Below are 20,919 nucleotides of genomic sequence, written 5' to 3'. Positions count from 1 at the left end.
GCCGTCGACAAACGATCTGGGCGCCACCTCACTCCGCAGCTATGGCAGCCCTGGAAGTGGGGGTCCCTCAGGGGTCTATTCTTAGCCCCCTGCTTTTTAACATCTTTATGGCCCCCCTTGCAGAGGTTGCGGAGTCGTTTGGCGCTCAGATCGTGTCTTACGCTGACGACACCCAGCTCTTGTTTACTTATAACAAGAACGAGGTGTTTGATGGGATCCGTATCAGAGGCTGCTTAGAGGCAGTCTTTGATTGGTTCAAAAGACACGGTTTGAAATGCAACTCCGATAAATCGGAGCTGCTGTTCTTCGGATGTGTCTCTGAACCAAACTGGAAAAGTCTGTTTCCTCCTGCCAATGCTAGTACCAAGGCTAAAAACCTGGGTATCATTGTTGACAATGAGTTAACCTTTGGGCCTCAAATTGCGTGTCTTTCGGGGAAATGCTTTGGAATCCTGCGGATGCTCAGGAAATTTCTCCCCTTGATTTCGGTGAACCATCGAAGGGTCATAGTCCAAGCACTTATCGGGTCGCGTTTGGACTATGCAAATGCCCTCTATCTGGGACTCCCAAAATATTTGATAAGGAGACTGCAGGTAGTCCAAAATTCAGCCGCTAGGGCCATTTATGGACTCCCCAGACGAACTAGTGCCTCTAACTTGTTGAAGGGACTGCACTGGCTCCCTATAGCCAAGAGGGTTCTCTTCAAAAGCCTGACGTTAACCTATAAGGCTCTTCATGACTCAGGCCCTAGGTATATTAGAAAGCGCCTTGCTTTTTACAAGCCGAGCAGAGCTCTGCGATCTGCCTCCTTGTCTAAAATGGTCGTTCCATCCATCAAGCGAACCAGACAAGGAGGGCGTTCCTTCCACTACCTGGCTACGCGCGCTTGGAATGAACTTCCTATTGTTCTTAGACAGGCCCCCAGTCTGTTGTCTTTTAGAAAGGCATTAAAAACCTGGCTTTTTACTAGTTAATTTTGCTGTTCCTTTTTTGCAGTTATGTTCCTTTCCATTAAAGGACTTCTTCGCCAAAGCGCCGGGACACTCCGACTGGAGTAGCCGTTGCGCTATAGAAGAGCCCAATTAACATAACATAACATAACAAACTTCCTTTGTCGCGGGGAACTCGGACGTGGGAGATGTTCATGCGACAAGGTCCTTAACACAAAGGAGGTGTGTCATTGGAACTAAATTCACAAGAAGTAGGAACATAGGGTGGAGTGATGAGTTGAATCTTCAGTCAGTCGTGGTAGATGGGGTCATTGATAGGTGTAGGATGTTGCAGGTGTAAAACAGACAAAGGTGTGGCAAAGAGGTCGCTTCCAACTAACAAACGTTTAAGCACTCCCAAGATATTGATCAGTTCAGTCCAGTTCAAATTATTTGTATTTTAGCTAAACAGAAAATGTTTTAAACAGCAATGCAATTTTAAACCAAAAGTACATATTAATGAATAAATACAGTTAAAATATAAATTTCTGAAACCACACAACATTAAAAGAAACCCTTTCTGAATTATTCACCATTAGCGGTGGAATTTATTAAATACTAACACAGAATCATAAGGCAATTCCAATAGAAGTCCATGTTCACACCAGAACATGGGCTTCTATTGGAATTCTCAAGGCCATGTTATCAAGCCCATTATCGCCGCTTTAGCAGCAGTTTTCTGCCGCTAAACCGGCGATCATTTTTAACACAATTATTGATAATATGCCCTACCACCCTCACACTGAATACATTTGGTTTTCATATGGCTTTCATTTTCAGAGTTTTCCTATCTCCTTTTCCAAATAGATGCCGTCTAGTGTTCATATCTGGCCTCAGTATGATAATGAAACACTTGGGGAAGAATATACAGCTGAGTAGCCCAGCACTAGATGATAGGATGCCAAAGACCTCCACAGCCACCATGTGCTTCCCCTGGGTGCTCAGATAGCCTGGGATGAAGGACAGCCACACACTGAGGAACACCAGCATGCTAAATGTGATCCACTTGGCTTCATTGAAGTTGTCTGGCAATTTTCGCGCAAGGAAGGCCACTACGAAACTGGCACAAGCCAAGACCCCCATGTATCCCAGCATGCACCAGAAAGCTGTTTTAGAACATTCATTGCATTGAAAGATGATGGTCCCAGTCCTCAGTTTCATGTTCTTTTCTGGGAAAGGAGGGCAGTTCAGTAGCCATATGGCACAGATGAGGACTTGAAGAAATGTACAACCAGAGATGGTAACCATGGGAACGCGTGGACCCAGCCACTTCCTCATGTTACTGCCGGGCTTTGTGGCATTAAAGGCGATGACCACCATGATGGTTTTGGACAAGACACAAGAGACGCAGAAGATGAATAAAACTCCGAAAGCAGGTTGGCGCCATAGGCAGGTGATTTCCCGAGGCTCTCCAATGAATAGTAAACAACAGAGAAAACAAAGTAAGATGCCTCCCAAGAGAAGGTAGCTGAGCTCCCGGTTGTTGGCTTTGACAACTGGGGTATGCCGGTTCTTGTAGAATGTTATCCAAATGGCTGTCGTCAAGAAAGAGGAAAAGGTCACAATTGCAGAAAGTGCAACCCCAAGGGGCTCCTGATAAGACAGATACTCTATTGCTTTTGGGACACAGGCTGTTCTCTTCTCATTGGGCCACTGGTCATCTAAACACCGAAAACAGTTCTCTGAATCTGGAATAGAAGTCACAAACTTTAACAGAATGTTTACCAATGGTTTAATTTTATACAAAACTGGAATTATAGATCTAACCTGAGTGCTGCAGAATACCGTATTCATAACCTGGCATAGAGCATACCACCACTTTGTCTATCTATACCAGAGCAGGTATACCTATCAAATAATAATTGATAGTTGTCCTTTACCTGTCTCATTTGAGATTTCTCCTTCAGCACACAAGATACAGTCAAAGCAGCAGGTGGGCCGTCCATTCTGAACAGCTTTCCTATATCCAGGGGCACAGCTCTCACTGCATGCAGAGTGGGGCACCTGAGGGACCAACAGGACTTGTAAACAATCACAAGCGTGGTTAAGAATTATACTTATTCTGAAGTGCTTTTAGTATAAAGAATAAAGGGGGAAAAGGTCTAGTGTTGGATAAGTCATATGGTGGAGAAATGTATTCTATCAAAAGATCTTCTTGAGACCTAGTGGAGAACATGGCTTCTAATGAAAAACGTGCAACAATAGCAGTTCTGCTCTCTAGTAAAAAAAGTTGAATTATGGTGGGATTTGTGAACTTGTGTATCTAAGAAAGGGAATGTCTTTCAAGCTCACACTCACTATCCAACATGATGTGAGTGCCATGACCATTTCTTGTGATCTGCACTGCAGTATCTTGTAGTGTCAATAGGAACTCTGTTTCACCTGGATCTGTATGTACACTAAGAGGCTCGTGTAGAGTTTAAAGGGACTTGATCAACACTAACAATTGGCAGAGTTCCTCCCCCAATCCTTACTACCAGACCTGGTTTCTAAGGTGCATATTTTCTGGTTATATATTTTCTAAACGTATGCAATGTACTATAATTTATAGCATCCAAAAACTCTGCTTTCTATTCAACTATGAGGTAGTCGCAACAAGACGTTTCCCACCTTTGTTTAAAACAACTTTTATATATAAAAGACAGTCACCAGAACAGTGTTCCTCCCCCACCAAACTCATTTTTGCTGCATCCCATTTAGAGGTGGAGAAACTGCAGTTTCCAATGGTAGAACCCCAACTAGCCACAGGAAATGTTTGACCTGGTGGCTGCCACTTGGCCTCGTGGTCAGAGTAACAGTCAAGAGCCCTAATTAGATCTGGGCGACCATCATGCATTTGTCCTGCCTGAGATTGCAGTGCCAGACAGGAGAACCTTATGGAGTTCTCCACGCACAGGGAGAAAACTCCCTGTGCAACTCCCTGTGCAAATAGTAATGCTCATTTCTATTTTGGGAGTTTGTTTCACTAAAACAGAAAGGTCTGCTGCTTGGGATAAAAAAAGCAGTGCCTTTTCAGCACATCTCTCCCTACAGTGCCTCTTCTCTACCCAATGCAGTGTGATCCACCCTAGAAGGTGGGGATCCCAAAGTATGGCAAGCAATTCTCCACCAGCTGATTGTAAACCAGGGCCCCTGCTCAGCTGGTGGTCTGGTAAGCTGCCTGCCATGGTCTAAATGACCCACGTGGAAAAAAAACTAATGACAAGAATTGCTTAAATGAATCTGAACCACTCATACTTTCACTGGCTGCGTTTTATTCTATTGTAATGTAAATGTAATGTAAAATCACACTTATATAGCGCTGCTATCGCTCCAAGGAGCATCTTGGCGCTCACATCCAACCCCGCTGGAAAAGGTTGGTGGACAGAAGGCAACTTCAATGTATTACAAGCTCTACACTAATGCCCTGCAAGTCGCATCTGAAAGTGAGAAGATCAAAATCTTCAAAGATTTCCTAAATTCGCTCTCCTTGGCTGTGCGCCGAAGATGAGCTGGCAATTTATTCCAAGCTCTTGCTCCTAGTACAAAAAGAGATTTCCCCCCTTTGGTGGTCAATCTGAATCTGGGAGTTACCAAGAGGTTTTGATTGGCAGACCTCAAACAGCGTGCTGGCAGATAGCGTTTGAAGCCATTAGACAGATATCTTGGTCCTTGGAGCTGGAAGGCTCTAAAGGTGATGACAAGCACCTTAAATAGGACACGCTTGTGAATGGGTAACCAATGTAAGATCTTAAGTGCAGCCGAGGCGGATGATCTTCTCGGCCAACGAAGTACCAGGCGGGCAGCAGCATGCTGGACTATCTGCAGCCTATGGAATACTGCTTTGTTGGTACCTGCATATAGGCTGCATATATTGTATTTAACTCACCTGCTCTACCACAGGCAAGGACCAAATATAAGCAAAACACATCTGACCACACCCCAAAAAGAAATAGTCCAGCCTGAAAGACCCAGACATGTCCCTTCCCAATAAGAGCATAATCAACCCAAGACCAGTTTAAAAAAACAACCTGATTTGCAGATTGACACTCTTCTGTATACATTTGAGAAACATACAAAGTCTATTAAAATAGGCACAATAACTATGAAAAAACGAGTTACATCTTAAACGTACAGATTTTTCCCTTTTACCCCCATGTCTCACTAACTCACTCACTCACTCACTCACTCTTTCTTTTGCTTTCTCTGTTGTTACCATTTTTTTTATACATAAAGCTTCTCCCATAGGAGCCCCTCTCTCACGTAATGCTATTGGCTGTTTTGTGTATCATTCTGCCTCCTATGGAGTGACTGAATTAGAACGCACAGATGACTATTTTACATTCCAAATATACATTACTTGTTTCGTTTCTCTCTTAGCTGTATTTAATACATAATATATATATCTTTGCTCCAATGCAGCCCGCGTTTTGTAAATAGTTTAGTCTGAACTTAAAATACAAGTCTTGTTATCCAGTGTAGATGCAGTCGTGTGACAGGAGGTGAACAGTCTGGTCTAATGCGAGTGTCATCCAATGACAGAAGGTGACATTAAAGATGAACACGGGGGTCTTGAGGAGCTGTGTTCAGGCAAGGTTAGTGGTTCACAAACAGTGTGGTCAGGAGGAAGCATGCACTAATAAAGCCGACCATGTTTATCGACTGCCCAACAAGATAATTATTTCCAGAAGATGGGCTGCAGCCCGAACCTGCATATTATTTAAAGGTGCAGAACAGCCATTGTCCTCTCCGTGTATTGTCCTAGTTTGTGAACACTGGAGTAGCTCAAGCCACTCATTTGGGGCTAGGTATGTGCAGTACAAATGTGTGCATTATGGAAACATGCAGCCTAATTCATGAAGCCCGATTCGGCTCGCAAAGGGCCAGATTCTGAGAATCTGGCCCTTTGCGAGTGAGATTTTTGCATTTGGGATTCATCATCCCAAATGCAAAAATCGGTAATTGCGCTTTCGCAAATTTGCGATGGATTACATTTAAGGAATCTCTATTTGAGATTCCTTAAATGCAACTCATCATCCATTTAAAAATTGCGAAATCGCAATTTCGGGCCGCTATTTACCGCGAGGTCACACCTCGTGGTAAATAGCGATAACTCAGAAAAATGCTTTTAAAAGCATTTTTCTGAGTTGCATGTTGCACACACACATGTCCTTTGGACATGTGTGTGCGCAACCCCTGTTCATATTAGCATTTAAGGGGTGCTACCGGGTGTCCTTTGGACACCCCTGGCACCCTTTCAATCGCTATCTTATTTGCGATTAGAAAATTGCTAATCGCAAATAAGGAATACTCCCCATTCATTCCTATGGGCCTTTTGGCCCATAGGAATGAATGGGGAGTATTCCTTATTTGCGATTAGCAATTTGCTAATCGCAAATAAGGAATTAGTAGGAATCGCATTTTTTTTGCATATTCCTACATGAATCCCATATCTAGGGTGAGATTACTAATAAGGGGAGGGATGACTTCCGAGTTGCCAATTGTAGGCGAAGTAGAATCAAGTATAGGTGTGTCCATGTAGGGGCACCAGTGGCAGAGGAGGGTAAGGTAAAAGCACCCTAGTTGGGCCAGGAGTGGAATTCCTGAGTTTGCATGAAGTTGAAGCAAAAAATAAAGAAGAGAAAGATAGAAGAGATATAGAGAAAGAGAGTATGGGGGGGCAGGTGAGGGTGGGTGGAGGTAGGTCTACAAGGTGTGAGATGTGTGGATGTGGTATTTGCCCTGATATTAGGGGGCTATGGAGGGTCCACTTTTTGGAGATAAAGGTAGAGTGTGTTCCCTAGGCCACGCGAGTGTGTACTATTGTGCACTTTTATATACATGATATTGTCAGTGCTTCTGGTGGCACATATAATGCTCCACCATCTCTTGAAGGGGATTTCGGTGGTGGATTTCCATTCTAGTAGAACTGTTTTTCACCTAGGGCTAGCATGAGATTGAGTAGAAGTGAACGGTGACATCAAAGGTGTCCAATTTCAATCAGCAGGCAACTTACTGCAGCCTACGCCCAGGGCCGGGCTGGGAACCAAAACCACCCCCCACCTGTGCGGCGCACCCGGGGATTGCCCGGTGCCTGCTACGGCCAGTCCGGGCCTGCCTACGCCAACAACATTGTGATCTTCACCGAAGATGCAGACAAAGCTATTCACACACATTATGACAGAATCAACAACTACTCTAGGGTATCTGCCCACACTTTTAATTGCTCCAAAACGGAGATCTTCCCCATGAATTTCAAATGTACCCCTCGACTCTTGGCTATCTAACCCCTTCATTAAAGCACCTTACAAGGCTAATTCAAACTTCATATGGAAAGGTAAGAGAGATAGGATCGCCCGTTCCCATCCTTAAACTGAACAAAACTAAGGGTTTCCTAAATATGCCTGACTTCCATAGATACCAACAGGCGTTCTAGCTGCCCAAGGTAATCGGTGGCTTAACAAAACGACAGATTTCCCCGCCGGCTCCAAATTGATACCCAACTACTCTTACCCATCCCAATAAAATCCACACAGACTATCCGAGGACTCCAAAAGCAAACCATGCCCCACTCTTACCCTATAATGGCAGATACGGTATTATCCCTTCTACGTGTTGATAAAACACTATTCAACCATAAAGCCAACTCAATCATGGCTTCTGTATGGCATAATCATAAACTCAAAGGTATAAACTATCCTGGAAACAAGGGGTCGAAAGAGGCATTAACTCCATTAGGGATCTAGGAACCGGCTATAACCGACCCGGCTATAGTACGGAATCAGCCTTGATTGAAATGGCTGATTCAATATGCTAGGCAATCGATGGAGGATCTAAGGCAGTGTTGGTGCTGCTGGACCTGTCCTCAGCATTCAACACCATCTCCCATCCTATCCTCTTAAATCGACTTAGGGATATTGGCATTCAGGGCACAGTGCTGAATTGGATATCATCTTTTTTATCTAACCGCAAACAACAGGTTCGGACCCACCCTTTTACCTCCCCCGTCAAACCCCTTAAATGGGGTGTGCCTCAAGGCTGTATTTGACTCTTCTGGCAGAATTGATATCTAAAACTGGGATTAAAATTATATCATATGCAGATAATACCCAGTTATTGTTTATCTTTCAGGATGTGTCCACCTCCACTTTTGAGCCGCTAAAAGACTGTCTTAAGAATACTGCAGCCTGGATGGACCGTAATTTTTTAAAACGCAAAGCGGATAAGACTGAGATCTTATTTTTTAATCAACCCTCCTCTCTTTCACCAAAATTGTAGTGGCCAGACAAATTAGTTACTGCACCCCCACCCAAGGATTCGATCAAGAATCTAGGCGTCAGATGGGACAAACAATTGTCCCTATCTACTCAGGTCCAAACGTTTTCGGCTGCTTGCTTCAGCAAAATTAAAATCATTAAAAAATGTAAGTATTATCTGCCCAATGCAACCCTTAAAACCGTGGTCCATGCGCTGATAACATCCCATCTGGACTATGCTAATGGACTATATCTGGGTCTTTCACTTGCCCTTCTCCGCAGACTTCAGACTGTAGAAAATGCTGCGGCTCGTCTGATCTGCGGAGTTCTGCTTCAACATCATATTTCTCCTTATCTGCGCCAACTTCATTGGCTGCCCATTGCAAAGCATATCAAATTTAAGGCTTTGACTTTAGCCTTTCGGGCAGGTAGTGGCAAAGGGCCACTCTACTTAACCACATTGCTGCTTGAGAGATTCCTCTGCTGTGCTGGACAGCAATAAAAACGGGTGTGGTCATGACGAGCTCAGCTCGTCATGAGCACAGGAGCACTGTACTGCATGACGAGCTGAGCTCGTCATGAGCATGGAAGGGGTTAAGGAGGAGACTCCGTTCTTACCTTCTAACCAGACTTTTACTTTCTAACAACAAACACCTTCTGATCACTCCTTGGTTCTCTAAAGTTAGAATGGGAGGTAAATGCTTTGAGGTCGGCGTCACCAAATTCTGGAATAGCTACTTCTTTATCTTCGATTAATTCAATCAGATCTTGAGTTCTGCAAAGCCCTTAAAACCTAGATATGTGTCTTACCTCTCCTGTTCTTTGTCTGCTATAGCGCCGGGACACCCCGTTGGGGGTAGCTGTGCGCTCAATAAAATTCTTTATTATTATTATTAGGAACCACATGAAACCGCATCCCTTTTGCTGACTTGAGCTCATGACATGACACAACCTCCCCCAATTGAATTTTACAATTTTGTAAACTTAAAAGACCCATAAGGAGGCTCCTAAAACCACACAATCCAGACCCCCCCAACTTTCTAAGGGGCTTTTATTTTAAGCTGATTAAAAAAGGAGACATTTTTACGGCAATAGCGACACAGGAGATTTAGTAGCAAAATAATCCCATTATACACACTTTGCTACCCCAATTGATGATCAGGATGCTATATCTTCTCCCCATTCAGGGGCATAAGCATCAAACTTGAAGGCAGATGTGGCCAGCCTTATCTACGCAGCATGCTCACATAGCTCCTACAGTCATAACAAGGATGAATGAATGAATACGTTTATTTGTGTGATTATTTAAAATCATAACAAAAATGCATTAAAAACTGGAAGACAATCACATTAAAAATCAATTTTGAATGCGAATTTCTCTTATAAAATCTTGTCCACAATTTTATGTGTGGTATGTTGGTGCTTGGTCAAGTTTCTTGTAAAGGAAATGAAACAGAGCAATTGGCTGTCATCATTAGGAGGTCTTCGTATAAAGTGCCACTGCTCTTTGTCCCTACATACCTCGTATCTATCTTGCTGTGCATTGGTAGTGTGGGAGCTGAAGCACCCATAGTGGTTTGGGCCCTGCCAGTGGTGAGCTTATCATGCAGGACAAGAACCTGCAATGGCCTAAGCCTCATCTGGCTATTGATAGCTCCCTGCTACTGCTATTGTGTCTTTCAGAAGAGAGCGCGCATGTTGAACAAATTTGCAGAAGCTGGCTATGTCTTTGAACAGTATCCAAGCTGTAGAGCTGACAAAGGGCTTCATTTGTTGTCCGAGTGCCCTGTTTAAAGAAGATAGGCCTTACATGGATTTGGCAGGCCTGTCAAATTGCCGAGCAGCATAAGAGGATGTGTACCAGTGATTCCCTCCTAATGCCAACAGTCAATTGCTCTGTTCTTAAGGACGGCGTTATCGCCGTCGGGATTATGATGTTGGTTTCTATCAGCCTTTCCATGTCGGCAACATTGATGGACCCTTGCAGAGCCTCCCTAGCCCTATGTGGGGCCTGGGGTTCACTTATGGTGCCCGCCTGAAAATCCCTGCACTGTGTGGCAGGCATGGTGAACTTGTGCTGCGGTCACATTGTAATCGGACCTATGGTCGGGGGATTCCCTCATCGAGCCAACTCAGACCAACATTGTAATTAGGAACTTAGGGCCATATGTATCAAGGCCAAATGGGTTCGCAAAAAAATGTCGGCGTTTGCGAACTCATTTTCGCAAAATGGTATGTATGAAAGAATTTGGGTGCAAAATAAGGAATCGCAAAATTTGCCATTCCTTATTTTGCGATTGCATTTAAGGAATCGCAAATTTTGCGATTCCTTAAATGCAATGTATGAAGCAAAAAAAAATCCAAAATGCCCTTAAGGAATCGCAAATTACCACCAACTTGTAGTTGGTGGTAATTTGCAATTTCTTTTACAAATGCACTTTATGCAATTTGTAAAGGTGCCATGTGATGCTCATACATGCCCTTAGGGCATATATGTGCGCCATATGCGCACACATTTCATTTTCAGGGGTGCAGCAGGGTGTTCATAAGACACCCCTGCCCCCTTGCAATTATTCTCAATTTGAAATTAGCAAATTTCGAATCACAAATTGAGAATCATTTCACATTCATTCCTATGGGCCTCCTGGCCCATAGAAATGAATGGGAAATTATTCCTTAATTGCGATTAGCAATTTGCTAATCGCAATTAAGGAATTTTAAGAAATCGCAAAAAAAAAGAGAATTTCTACATACATACCATTTTGCGATTTCTAAATAGCGATTCCTTAAAAATCGCTATTTAGGAATCGCGAAAGTGAATGTTGATACATCTGGCCCTTAGTTTGCTATAAATATAGCGCTAAATGACAGATTTGCTTTTTGTGTAACTATGCATAATTTCGAATAATTTTAAATACTCACGTAATTGTACAAAAGCGAATTACGAGAAATTCACGTGCCAAAAATTATACCCTCATTGATTATTACAAGTGACACAGAGAAAACTCTGACCACATTATTCCATAATAATACTTGTTGTTGAAACTTTCAAGATGGAAGATCAAATAGCAGGTAAATGTGGTCTGTTGGCCTTCTCAATCGCATCCAAGGAGGAAGTGTGATGAAAAAACCTGTAGCTTTTATGTCTATCGGAGTCAGTAACGCTGAAGCCTGATAAGGAAGACATGCCAGAGATGTGCATGCTCTATCTAATAGGGATTGAAAGGCTGTATTTCCATCAGGTTGGCTGTGACTTACCTCTGTCTTTTGCATATTCCAGCGGATGGCGCTCTGGTTAACAAGGAGTTCCTGCCCTGAAGGTGCCCCAACATCGAAGCTCCCCACAATCACAGACTGGGTGGCGCCACCAGCTCCCACTTGCAAATTGAAGATTGTGTAAAGGGCAGGTGGGTCACCATTGCTGTTGAATGATATATCATCCCCAAACCTGTTCTTGAATCTCACATTCTTCATGTAATAGAGGAACTAAGAAGAGAGGAAATGAGTCAGGTGTTTCTAAATGCATGTCATTTTATTTCATTTGCTAACATCAATCTCACCCCCCATATTTTATATATGTCACTCTTCTTGGAAATAAAAGACCTAGAAGAGTGGACTGTCTGTCAGAGTTGATGTTTTCTCATTTTGATGGAGCGCTGATCGACCTTTCTCTTACATTAATCATATTTGCTTTTACTCTTTGGTGTATTTTCACTTTTAAACTTTTACAAAGTCATAAACCTTAATAAAAACTGTAATGGCCAATACAAAACATAACAACATTGCAATTTAGAACATTGAAATAATGACTTGATTTTTGTAAACATTAGTATACAGACTTAATGAATTATTAATTTGCTTAAAGGTGCATAATTACTTCATACATGAAGGAATTGTCAGGTACAGAAAGTAGGTTGTCAAATGATGTACTTTGTCAGAAAGCATTTAATCTATACTAATATAATAAAGAGAGAGCCCAAACCTTTGAGGCGGGTAATCTCAGGAACCACAGCACCAATCACAACACCCAATACAGCGTTGGAAAGGACAGTTGCAGCAGAAGGACATAGGCTATGCAGACGCCCACCATATACATTTAAAAGGTAAAAGAACCGTGCCAGCAAAGTAGTCCCTTGTGGGCGTTTCTGCGTTGTGCTGTGGGCGTGTGCTGGGGGCGTGACGAACGCTGGGGGCGTGTGGTACGTTCCGCCCTTCATGCCATGTCTCATATCGTGTATTGTGGGTGTGTGCTGGGGGCGTGGGCGTGTGCGGGGCACGGGATTACGGGGAAAAAAAAGCGAGCGTTGTGCCCAATATTTCATTGTTTTTTCTTCCCAGGTTCTGTACATTCCAGCTCCGGGTGTCCACCCTGCTCCCTTTAAATACCCCTGCACCCCATAATCATAACCCACCCACACTCCTTAAAATACCCCAACACCCTTAAACACTAACCCATCTTAACCCTATAAATATACCCTGTACCCCAAAACCCAAACCTATCCCTAAACCCTAAAACCCCTGTACCCCAAAACCCAAACCTATCCCTAAACCCTAAAAATACCTCTGTACTCCAAAACCCAAACCTAGCCCTGAACCCTATAAATACCCCTGTACCTCAAAACCCAAACCAACCCCTGAACTCTAAAAATAACTCACCGGTTAGAGAAGGCAGACCCGAATGCAGAGGTCAGACCTGGGACCAGGGTTCAATCCCCGACGCGGTAGGGTCCTGAGCTCAAAATGTCCACGGACTCGAGAATTCTCGCCTCGGTGCCTACTCGAATCATGGGTTCACAACTCTGGGCAATAGCTTGCTTAATATCCACTACGGCCCCACCGCGATGGGATGCCTGGCTTTCACCTTGGGGATGCCCAGTAGGGGTTATCTCGCAGGGAAAAGCCAAGACGGGTTCCCAATGGCAAGCGCCTTGAGACCTTATGGTGAAAGGCGCTATATAAGAACGTATGATTTACGTTTTATGATTTGATTTACCCCAAAACCCAAACCTAGCATTGAACCCTAAAAATACCCATGTACCCCAAAACCCAAACCTAGCCCTGAACCATAAAAATAACCCTGTACCCCAAAACCCAAACCTACCCTGAACCCTAAAATACCCCTCTACCACCCTACCTAGCCCTGAACCCTAAAAATACCCCTGTACCCCAAAACCCAAATCTAGCCCTGAACCCTTAATACCCCTGTACCCCAAAACCCAAACCTAGCCCTGAACCCTAAAAATACCCCTATACCCAAAAACTCAAACCTAGCCCTGAACCCTAAAAATACCCCTGTACCCCAAAACCCATACCTATCCCTAAACCCTAAAACTACCCCTGTACCCCATAACCCAAAACTATATCTGAACCCTTAAAATACCCAAACACCCCAAAACATATACCTCAGTACCCCAAAACATATACCCCTATACCCATACTTACTTTATCCAAACATTAAAAAAAAACATGCTTTTACCATTCATGCATTTACAACGAATTTTGTTGTAAATGAATGTGTGGTAAAAGCATATAAAATGTAATGCCATGCGTTACAATGGCATTGCAGAGTCATGGTACTTTCGTAATGAAAGTATGCGGAGTGATGGTATGCGGAAACAAAGTTGCGGAATTATGGGTGTTTACCCTCCCCCGGTAAGTACATTGGTGGCACGGCGGCCCACATCTCCAGCAACATACTCATATTTTTTCACCACCGATTTGGAAAATGCACAGGTCTCTCTCATTGATGGCCAGCACCGACATACACTTTTAGACACACCTCCCGCCACAAGTTCTAGAATTCAAACTTTAGAGCTGGGGAGCTACGTTCGAATCTCGGCATCAGCTCAACATCCTGTGATTTCAGGCAAATCGCTTTGTCTCCCCGTGCCTACCACAAATTAATGTGTTCTTCTGTAATGTATATTGTGCTCATGTCATGTTGTCGAGTTTGCGCTATATAATATTGCAAGGAAAAATAAAGTAGGGAAACTCCAGTTCACACACTACTGAACCCGCACTCTTAAGTGCATCAGCAGTGCACTGTGATTCGGAACGTTTCACAGGCCTGTCAGATAAGAAATGCTATCAAAATGAAATCCTTCAAAACAATATACTACTGGCCGGCAGCAATTCATACCCGGACAACATCGGAACGGGCTGCTAGTTATTTTTTATTTTAGTTGTTAAACATACTTAAGTAGCATGTACCTGGCCACATGGGCAGCAGCGCACTTTAAAGTTAACATGGGGCACAATGTATCAGCTCATGAGTAGCAATTGGCCACATTCAGCAACAAATAATAACTAGTGAACCAGTAGTGTGTACATATGTATGTATGTATGTATATATATATATATATATGGTATTTCTATGGCCCAAATTTTGTCAAAAGGCAGGGGAGCACTTTACCCCTGTGTGGGCTGTTTCATGAATTGTGCCAAAACTCTCTTGTGTGACATGCCAACTCACTGTATACTCATTGCGTGTGGTGTCCGATTCACAGGGTGCGACCTTCAGAGGTGGTGGTGTACTTGTAGTTGTGCCTCATTCTTCCTCATGTGGCTCTGCATCAATTGTGGCTATGTGTGCATGACTGGACTGGTCCAACCTGCTTCATCGTGTACCAGACATAGTACCTCATATCCAGCGAGATACGGAATTTCATCTCTTCGCTATGTGTGACTGGAACTGCTTAGTGCAACCGATCTCAACAAGCACAGGTCCTAGTGCCTCCTTTCAAGGGAGGAGCAGAATTTGCAACTCATTGTGTTTGAAGTCTGAAGTGTCTGGTGCAACTCATACCACGTGCACCAGGTGCTGTGCCCAGATTGCCTAGGCATGACCTGAATCAACAGAATGCCATACCGACTGGCTAATACCTGTCCCCCCACGTAGCAGTGCGGAGTGAGTGTGGGTGAGTGGGAGTGATCAAGTGCAGCTGCCTGTGGTTCACAACACTGGTCAGCAGTGTGCTTTATACGTTGACTGTCTACCAAAAGTGCATCACCTTTGACATTGGGTTTCCCTGTGTGGCTCCTGCCCGCAGTGCTGCAAAAAAGTGTTCTATTTTGTGTATTACATTATTTTGCTATCATGCACCAATCAGGGTGCCCTCTCTCATTTGGGAGGGGGATTAGATTAGGAACTGTCCACAGTGTACATACTATTGATATCTCAGCAATACGAGTGAGCCCAATACTGCTAGTATTATTTCAAAATGTGTTTTATGCCCCAAACGTTTATGATCTTCATGTTATAATGATTAGATTTGTGTGTTGAATACAAACAATTTTACATACGTCCTGTGTGAAGTCTCTTTTGTGACGTTCAAAGTAGTTCACATGTGGCTGTGTAGCAGGGATTCTGCTCATACACAGAACTGTGCATAGAGACTTGGAACCTCAGTGAATTAGGGTGTACCAAAACTCACCTAGGTAGCCAAAATCCCCTACCAGACTAGCAATCAGTTTCTCATTGGTTCTTCCATAACCCCAATGATTAGAAAACCCAGAACATGGAACTTAGAATACCTCAGGCAATGTGGAACATATGAACACTCGCTCATTATACTCTCATACCAGTCCAAAACAGGGAGTAAAAGGAGACATGAGCAAGTTTGAAATATTTATTTCTAATGCTGTGTTCTCATGTGCAGTATCTTAGCTAAAACAAGCAAACATATTATAAGCAACAGGATTATCAGCATAGTTACTATTCCATAAAATACAAAGGGAGAAAGCATGTTACAATGCTAAAAGGAAACAGGTTAGAATTCACCTATATCTCACTCTCCTTTGCTAGTAGGTTATTTTATATCTACAGAAGGTCTCTTGGAATTACAAGGGCGGCCCCACACCTCTGCTCCTAGCAGAAATGGATCACATCAGCTTCTGCACCAGCTCTCTGCATGCGAATGTTCTCCAAGTGGGTGTAATCATGCCTGCGAAATGGATTATTAAAACGCGCCAAACTCAGAGGTGGCCACAGCTGCATATATGTTATGTCTAGAACGAGCGCTGATCAGTCCCAACAACAACCACCGTGTTCAAATAACCATGAAGGCCTCGGCCCTCACTGTTCAGACAAAGCTTACCAAGCAAGGTTGCTAATATAGAAAAACATACTATTCTCGTGTGAAGCAAAACACTATGCTAAACTCTAAACATTTATAATAATGTATGCCGTGTCCAAAGGCAGCAGAAAGGAAAAATGTGTTTAAACTTCTAATAAGCTCATGTCAACTTAACACAGTGTAAATGCAAGGCTCATCCCCATGACAGCTGATGTGCCTTTGCTTCACACAACACATCTGTAGTAAGCATGACTGCTGAGAGCCAATATACCCAAGGGCGAGCACGAGTTACACAGCAAGTGTAATCACCTACCCTTTAAAGGAGCAGTAGCTCTACCTGGTTCGGATTATCCCTTCAGCCAACCAGACAGTGCCAGGTCCAAGAGATACTATTCTCTGCTGCCTGCTAACGACTAAATGAGGTTCAAAGTCTTCAGCTTTGCCTCTACCCTCTCAAAGCCAATTCCCAATGACATGTTTAATCCTTTTACTAATATTTCTCATACAAGAAGTCATCTTAAATCATTGCGTCGGTATCCTGCTCATAAGCCACTGTGTGAAGTTTTATGAGCTGCCCTCCTATGTTTTAACTTGTAACATGCTGCTACAAAGCTATGATAACTGTGAAGCAGTTCCTCTCCACTCCCTTATATATTCTACTGAAGTATGTAACTTATAAATTCACACTCCATCCTCCATACTCTACTCAAGACTATATAGATGCATGCCTTGTACTGTATTTGCTTCATTATACTTCTTGCATATATTTTGCAACAGCCTAGATCATTTCCATTAGATTGCCTGTAAAATATTAGGTATTTATAGTTAGAACCTATTTAAAGCATCTTTTGATTTACTAATAACTTTGGCGTCATTTGACGAATCATTGCGAAGTTCCCCCCAAAAAAAGTCTATCCAGGTCAGCTCCTATCCTGAGTCAAGCTGGGTCTGAATTGCAACGTACTAGGAAAAAACTTGGGTCACCTACTCTAATTAATTAAGAGGGGTAGGGCTAAACCAATGTCTTAAACTATACCTTAGCGAGTAAAAGTAAGCAATTTTCGCTACATTATTTACCTGGCAAAGAGCGTATTTAAACTGCAAAAGAAAAGGAAAAAGATACAAAAAGGAAAAGTTATTCCCAAACTCGCTAAGGTACAGTTTAAGACATTGGTTTAGCCATACCCATCTTAATGATTTAGAGTAGGTGACCCACGTTTTTTCCTAGTACATTGCAATTTAGATTATAAGGTTACACCTTTGGCTTTCTAATATATTTTTTTATTTGTCCATACTTGCTTCTATCTGGTCGTGTGTTACATAGTGCAATATACACATGTAATTATAGTTGAGTGAATATTGGAATTAACTATTTTTCTTCTCAAAACATCAAGTAATGGACAGGACATGATTGTTCATAAATCGCAAGACTGTCTTTTTAAATACTCTTTTGATTTAGGAAATTTTTAGCTTTAATGTTTTATTGACAAATACTCTACAATAGGCATCCATTAATGTATTCAATACAAGATATGTCATTTCAGAAGTGTATATTGAATGTGACTTGTTTCTATATATGAACAACTTACAAAGATGATTTCAATATTAGCGAGATTTTGATTTTAAAAAATCGCATGCTAAGTGTGAATTAATATGTTGTTACCAGTTTTCTTTTCTTTTTTATAGAGTGTATGTTAATTCATTTTTATTCCTATTAGTTTTACTATTTTTAAGAAATGAAAGGAAATGTAAAATGATGTTTCTTGCTGTGCTATATCTCAATAGGAGTAACACATTACAATTGATCAAACGCTGAATTTTTTGAGTTATGTGTCAACAATTTTCTAGATTCTGTACATTACAGAATAATGTGCCAGATACTTTTATGAGAAAACTCTAGGTGATATGTCTAATCCAGTAATGCGTTTCTATTACCAATGTTGTGACATTTACCGTATTCTATGGGAGTATGATTTATAATAATGTGTCAGATACTTTTATGAAAAAACTCTTGGTGATATGTTAAATCAAGCAATGTATCTCTGACACCAATGTTACGTCAATTACTGTATTCTATGATAGCATGACTTACAAAAACTACTCTAGTAGCAACACTGTTTAATTTGAAAGTATGCCTTCCTTCCCCTTTCCCTTTTTTCTTTATGTACTGCTCTTTCTTGCAATCCATGGTCATGTGGTAATAATTTAATGACATTGGATGCTTTTTCAGTATAAATAGCTAACTCTACATTTTTTTAACTTTTTGATACTGTATTATGTATTTGTTTTTAATGTTGTACATATGTACATTTTACCTTTAGTAATGAGTGTATGTTTTATTTTTAGCCCTGAAGAAGTCTCGATTGAGAGACGAAACGCGTTGGCTAAGAGAATTTCACTTATGTTCTTGGATTTTAATGTTTGGATCAATCGATGAAGAATTTATTCGGACCATCAGTGGATTCTGGACCTGCTCCTTAAAATATTTTGCTCTTGGTCTGATTCAATGTTAAAGGAATGTTATGTTTTTTTTAATGAGTGCTAATTCCAAAAATTCTTGTAGTCGTAATACGTAGTTGCCTACTAGACTTTGCAATTAATGAATCAAGTGTCAATTTTAAATGTGAACCCTGATGACCGCAGTGTAGGCCGGAGTCAGCAGTCAGCAAGGCCAACAGCCATGTGAAGTTAATTTGAGCTGCACAGTTAGTGTCACCTGAAGCAACCAGCGTGTGTGGAGCCTGCAATGATGCGTGGTCCGGGTGGGCCACACTGGTAGCAATGTCTTTTGCCTATCAATCAATCAATCAATCAATCATTACATTTCTAGAGCACGCTACATACCCAATAGGGTCTCAAGGCGTTAGGGGGGGGAGGTGCTGCTACTGATCGAAGAGTCAGGTCTTGAGGAATCTTCTGAAGGCCAGTAGGTTTCTGAGTCTGTCGTAGGGTGATTGGGAGGGTGTTCCAGGTCTTGGTGGCGAGGTAGGAGAAGGATCTTCCGCCGGCTGTGGTTTCCCGGATGCGAGGGACTGTAGCGAGGGCGAGGTTGGCTGAGCGGAGGCTTCGGGAGGGGGTGTGGAAGCTGAGTCGGCTGTTGAGGTAGGTAGGTCCTGTGTTGTGGAGTGCTTTGTGTGCATGGAGGAGGAGCTTGAAGGTGATCCTCTTGTTGATGGAAAGCCAGTGCAGGCCTCTCAGGTGGGGTGTGATATGGCTGCACAGTTAGTGGCACCTGAAGCACTCAGTGTGTGCTCAGTCTATGACAAGGTGTGGTCCGGATAGGCCGGACTGGGAGCAATGTCTCTTGCCTACTGGACTGCTTCATCTGCAATTGGGACTTGATCTGAATTGGGAGCCCTGCTGTCCGCAGTGTAGATCGAAGGCTGTAGTCTGCACAGACATAAGTCTGTGATGCTGTGCTGCTGGGTTCGCAGGAAGCTTGTGTCGAGGAGGCCGAGGTCATGGCAGGGTGAGGTCTGCCACCCTGGCAAATGCTTTGGCCTTCCCACAAGTGAACCACGCCCAGAGCCCCAGCCTATTTATTCATACTCCTACGCTGGAGAGGCGTACTTGGACTAGCCCACTCCGCTTTCGCTTCCAGGGGGAGACAACACAGCTACATGACTAGGATCTTCCCACTGCCTGAGGTACCATGGTTGCGTCTATTGTCCACAACACTACAAGCACCAGTAGAATTTGTCCACATGGAGAGGTTTGTGCTCAGCATAGTGAAGTCTGTACAGCACAGCACCGCTACACTTGGTATTGTTTGCAATATTATTGATGGGTGACTTGTGTCCCTCTCACATACTTGGTTGCCACATCTCCCAACATTCAGCTATTGTGTGGCTGCGGGACCATGCCATTTTTGGAAGGTCCGCTGTCCTGTTCTGTGCTGCCTCAGTGGTAGTAGTGGGGGAGGTGGTCTGGGGGGAGGTCCTGAGGGTGGTGTCAGAGCTGCATGATCAGTAACTCTATGACATGTGTTGGTATTTAGATGTGATTCAGGGCTGGGGTCCCTTTCACACTGTAGGTAGTAGTCCTGCTTTACACCAGTAAAAGGGAGATGTTAAATTCCTACTGCTAATACAGCTTATCGCTAGGTGTGGACGGAATTTGCGAAATTACCTTTCGCATACTTCTGCGAAATGGCAAAAAATCTCTGCGAACACACGGAATTTCGCGTGTTCGCTGAGATTTACGGTGACGGGGCTTCTTTGCGAGTTCATAGTGCGTATCCTACACTACAGCTGCGTAAAGGGCCAGAAGAGTTGTATTTCCAGTGACCATGAGTGTGTAACTTTACCATTGCGCCGAAGGGCGCCAGGGTCCCTTGAGTGAGATGTCCATCATATTGGGTAAAGTGCGGGAAGACGGTGCACACCGTTAGTGTGTGGGACGTGGCCAAACGGGCGGGTTTCTATGCGAGTTCACATGCCTCTTGTGTTTATAAAAGGCCAGAGACCGATCGGAGCAGCAGATGAGGAGAAAGAAGCTCCTGGTCACAGGAACTGCACAGGGATTGCGCTCGTGAAAGGCAAGGATGCAAAGGCCTCCATCAAGCATCACACTTTTTCGACAGTAGATATGGGGAGAAAGCACACCTGCCCAGCATCGACA

The 20,919-nt window shown here is 43.1% G+C and overlaps 1 protein-coding gene across 1 annotated transcript in view; it reads right to left on the bottom strand.

Moving 5' to 3' along the window:
- Positions 1-1,748: 1,748 nt before the first annotated feature.
- LOC147678453 (vomeronasal type-2 receptor 1-like) overlaps positions 1,749-20,919 on the bottom strand; it is a 35,650-nt gene continuing 16,479 nt past the window's right edge. The window contains exons 5-7 of the mRNA XM_086945636.1: positions 11,483-11,710; positions 2,870-2,993; positions 1,749-2,677 (exon numbers count right to left, since the gene is read on the bottom strand). Coding sequence (XP_086801762.1) covers positions 1,749-2,677; positions 2,870-2,993; positions 11,483-11,710 — 1,281 coding nt within the window. The remainder of the gene's footprint in view (positions 2,678-2,869; positions 2,994-11,482; positions 11,711-20,919) is intronic.

Source organism: Lissotriton vulgaris, chromosome 12 (assembly GCF_964263255.1).
Source record: "Lissotriton vulgaris chromosome 12, aLisVul1.2, whole genome shotgun sequence".
In the NCBI taxonomy this organism is placed as follows: domain Eukaryota; kingdom Metazoa; phylum Chordata; class Amphibia; order Caudata; family Salamandridae; genus Lissotriton; species Lissotriton vulgaris.
The sequence above is the reverse complement of the archived record's forward strand: the minus strand, read 5'-3'. Positions and strand labels throughout refer to the sequence as shown.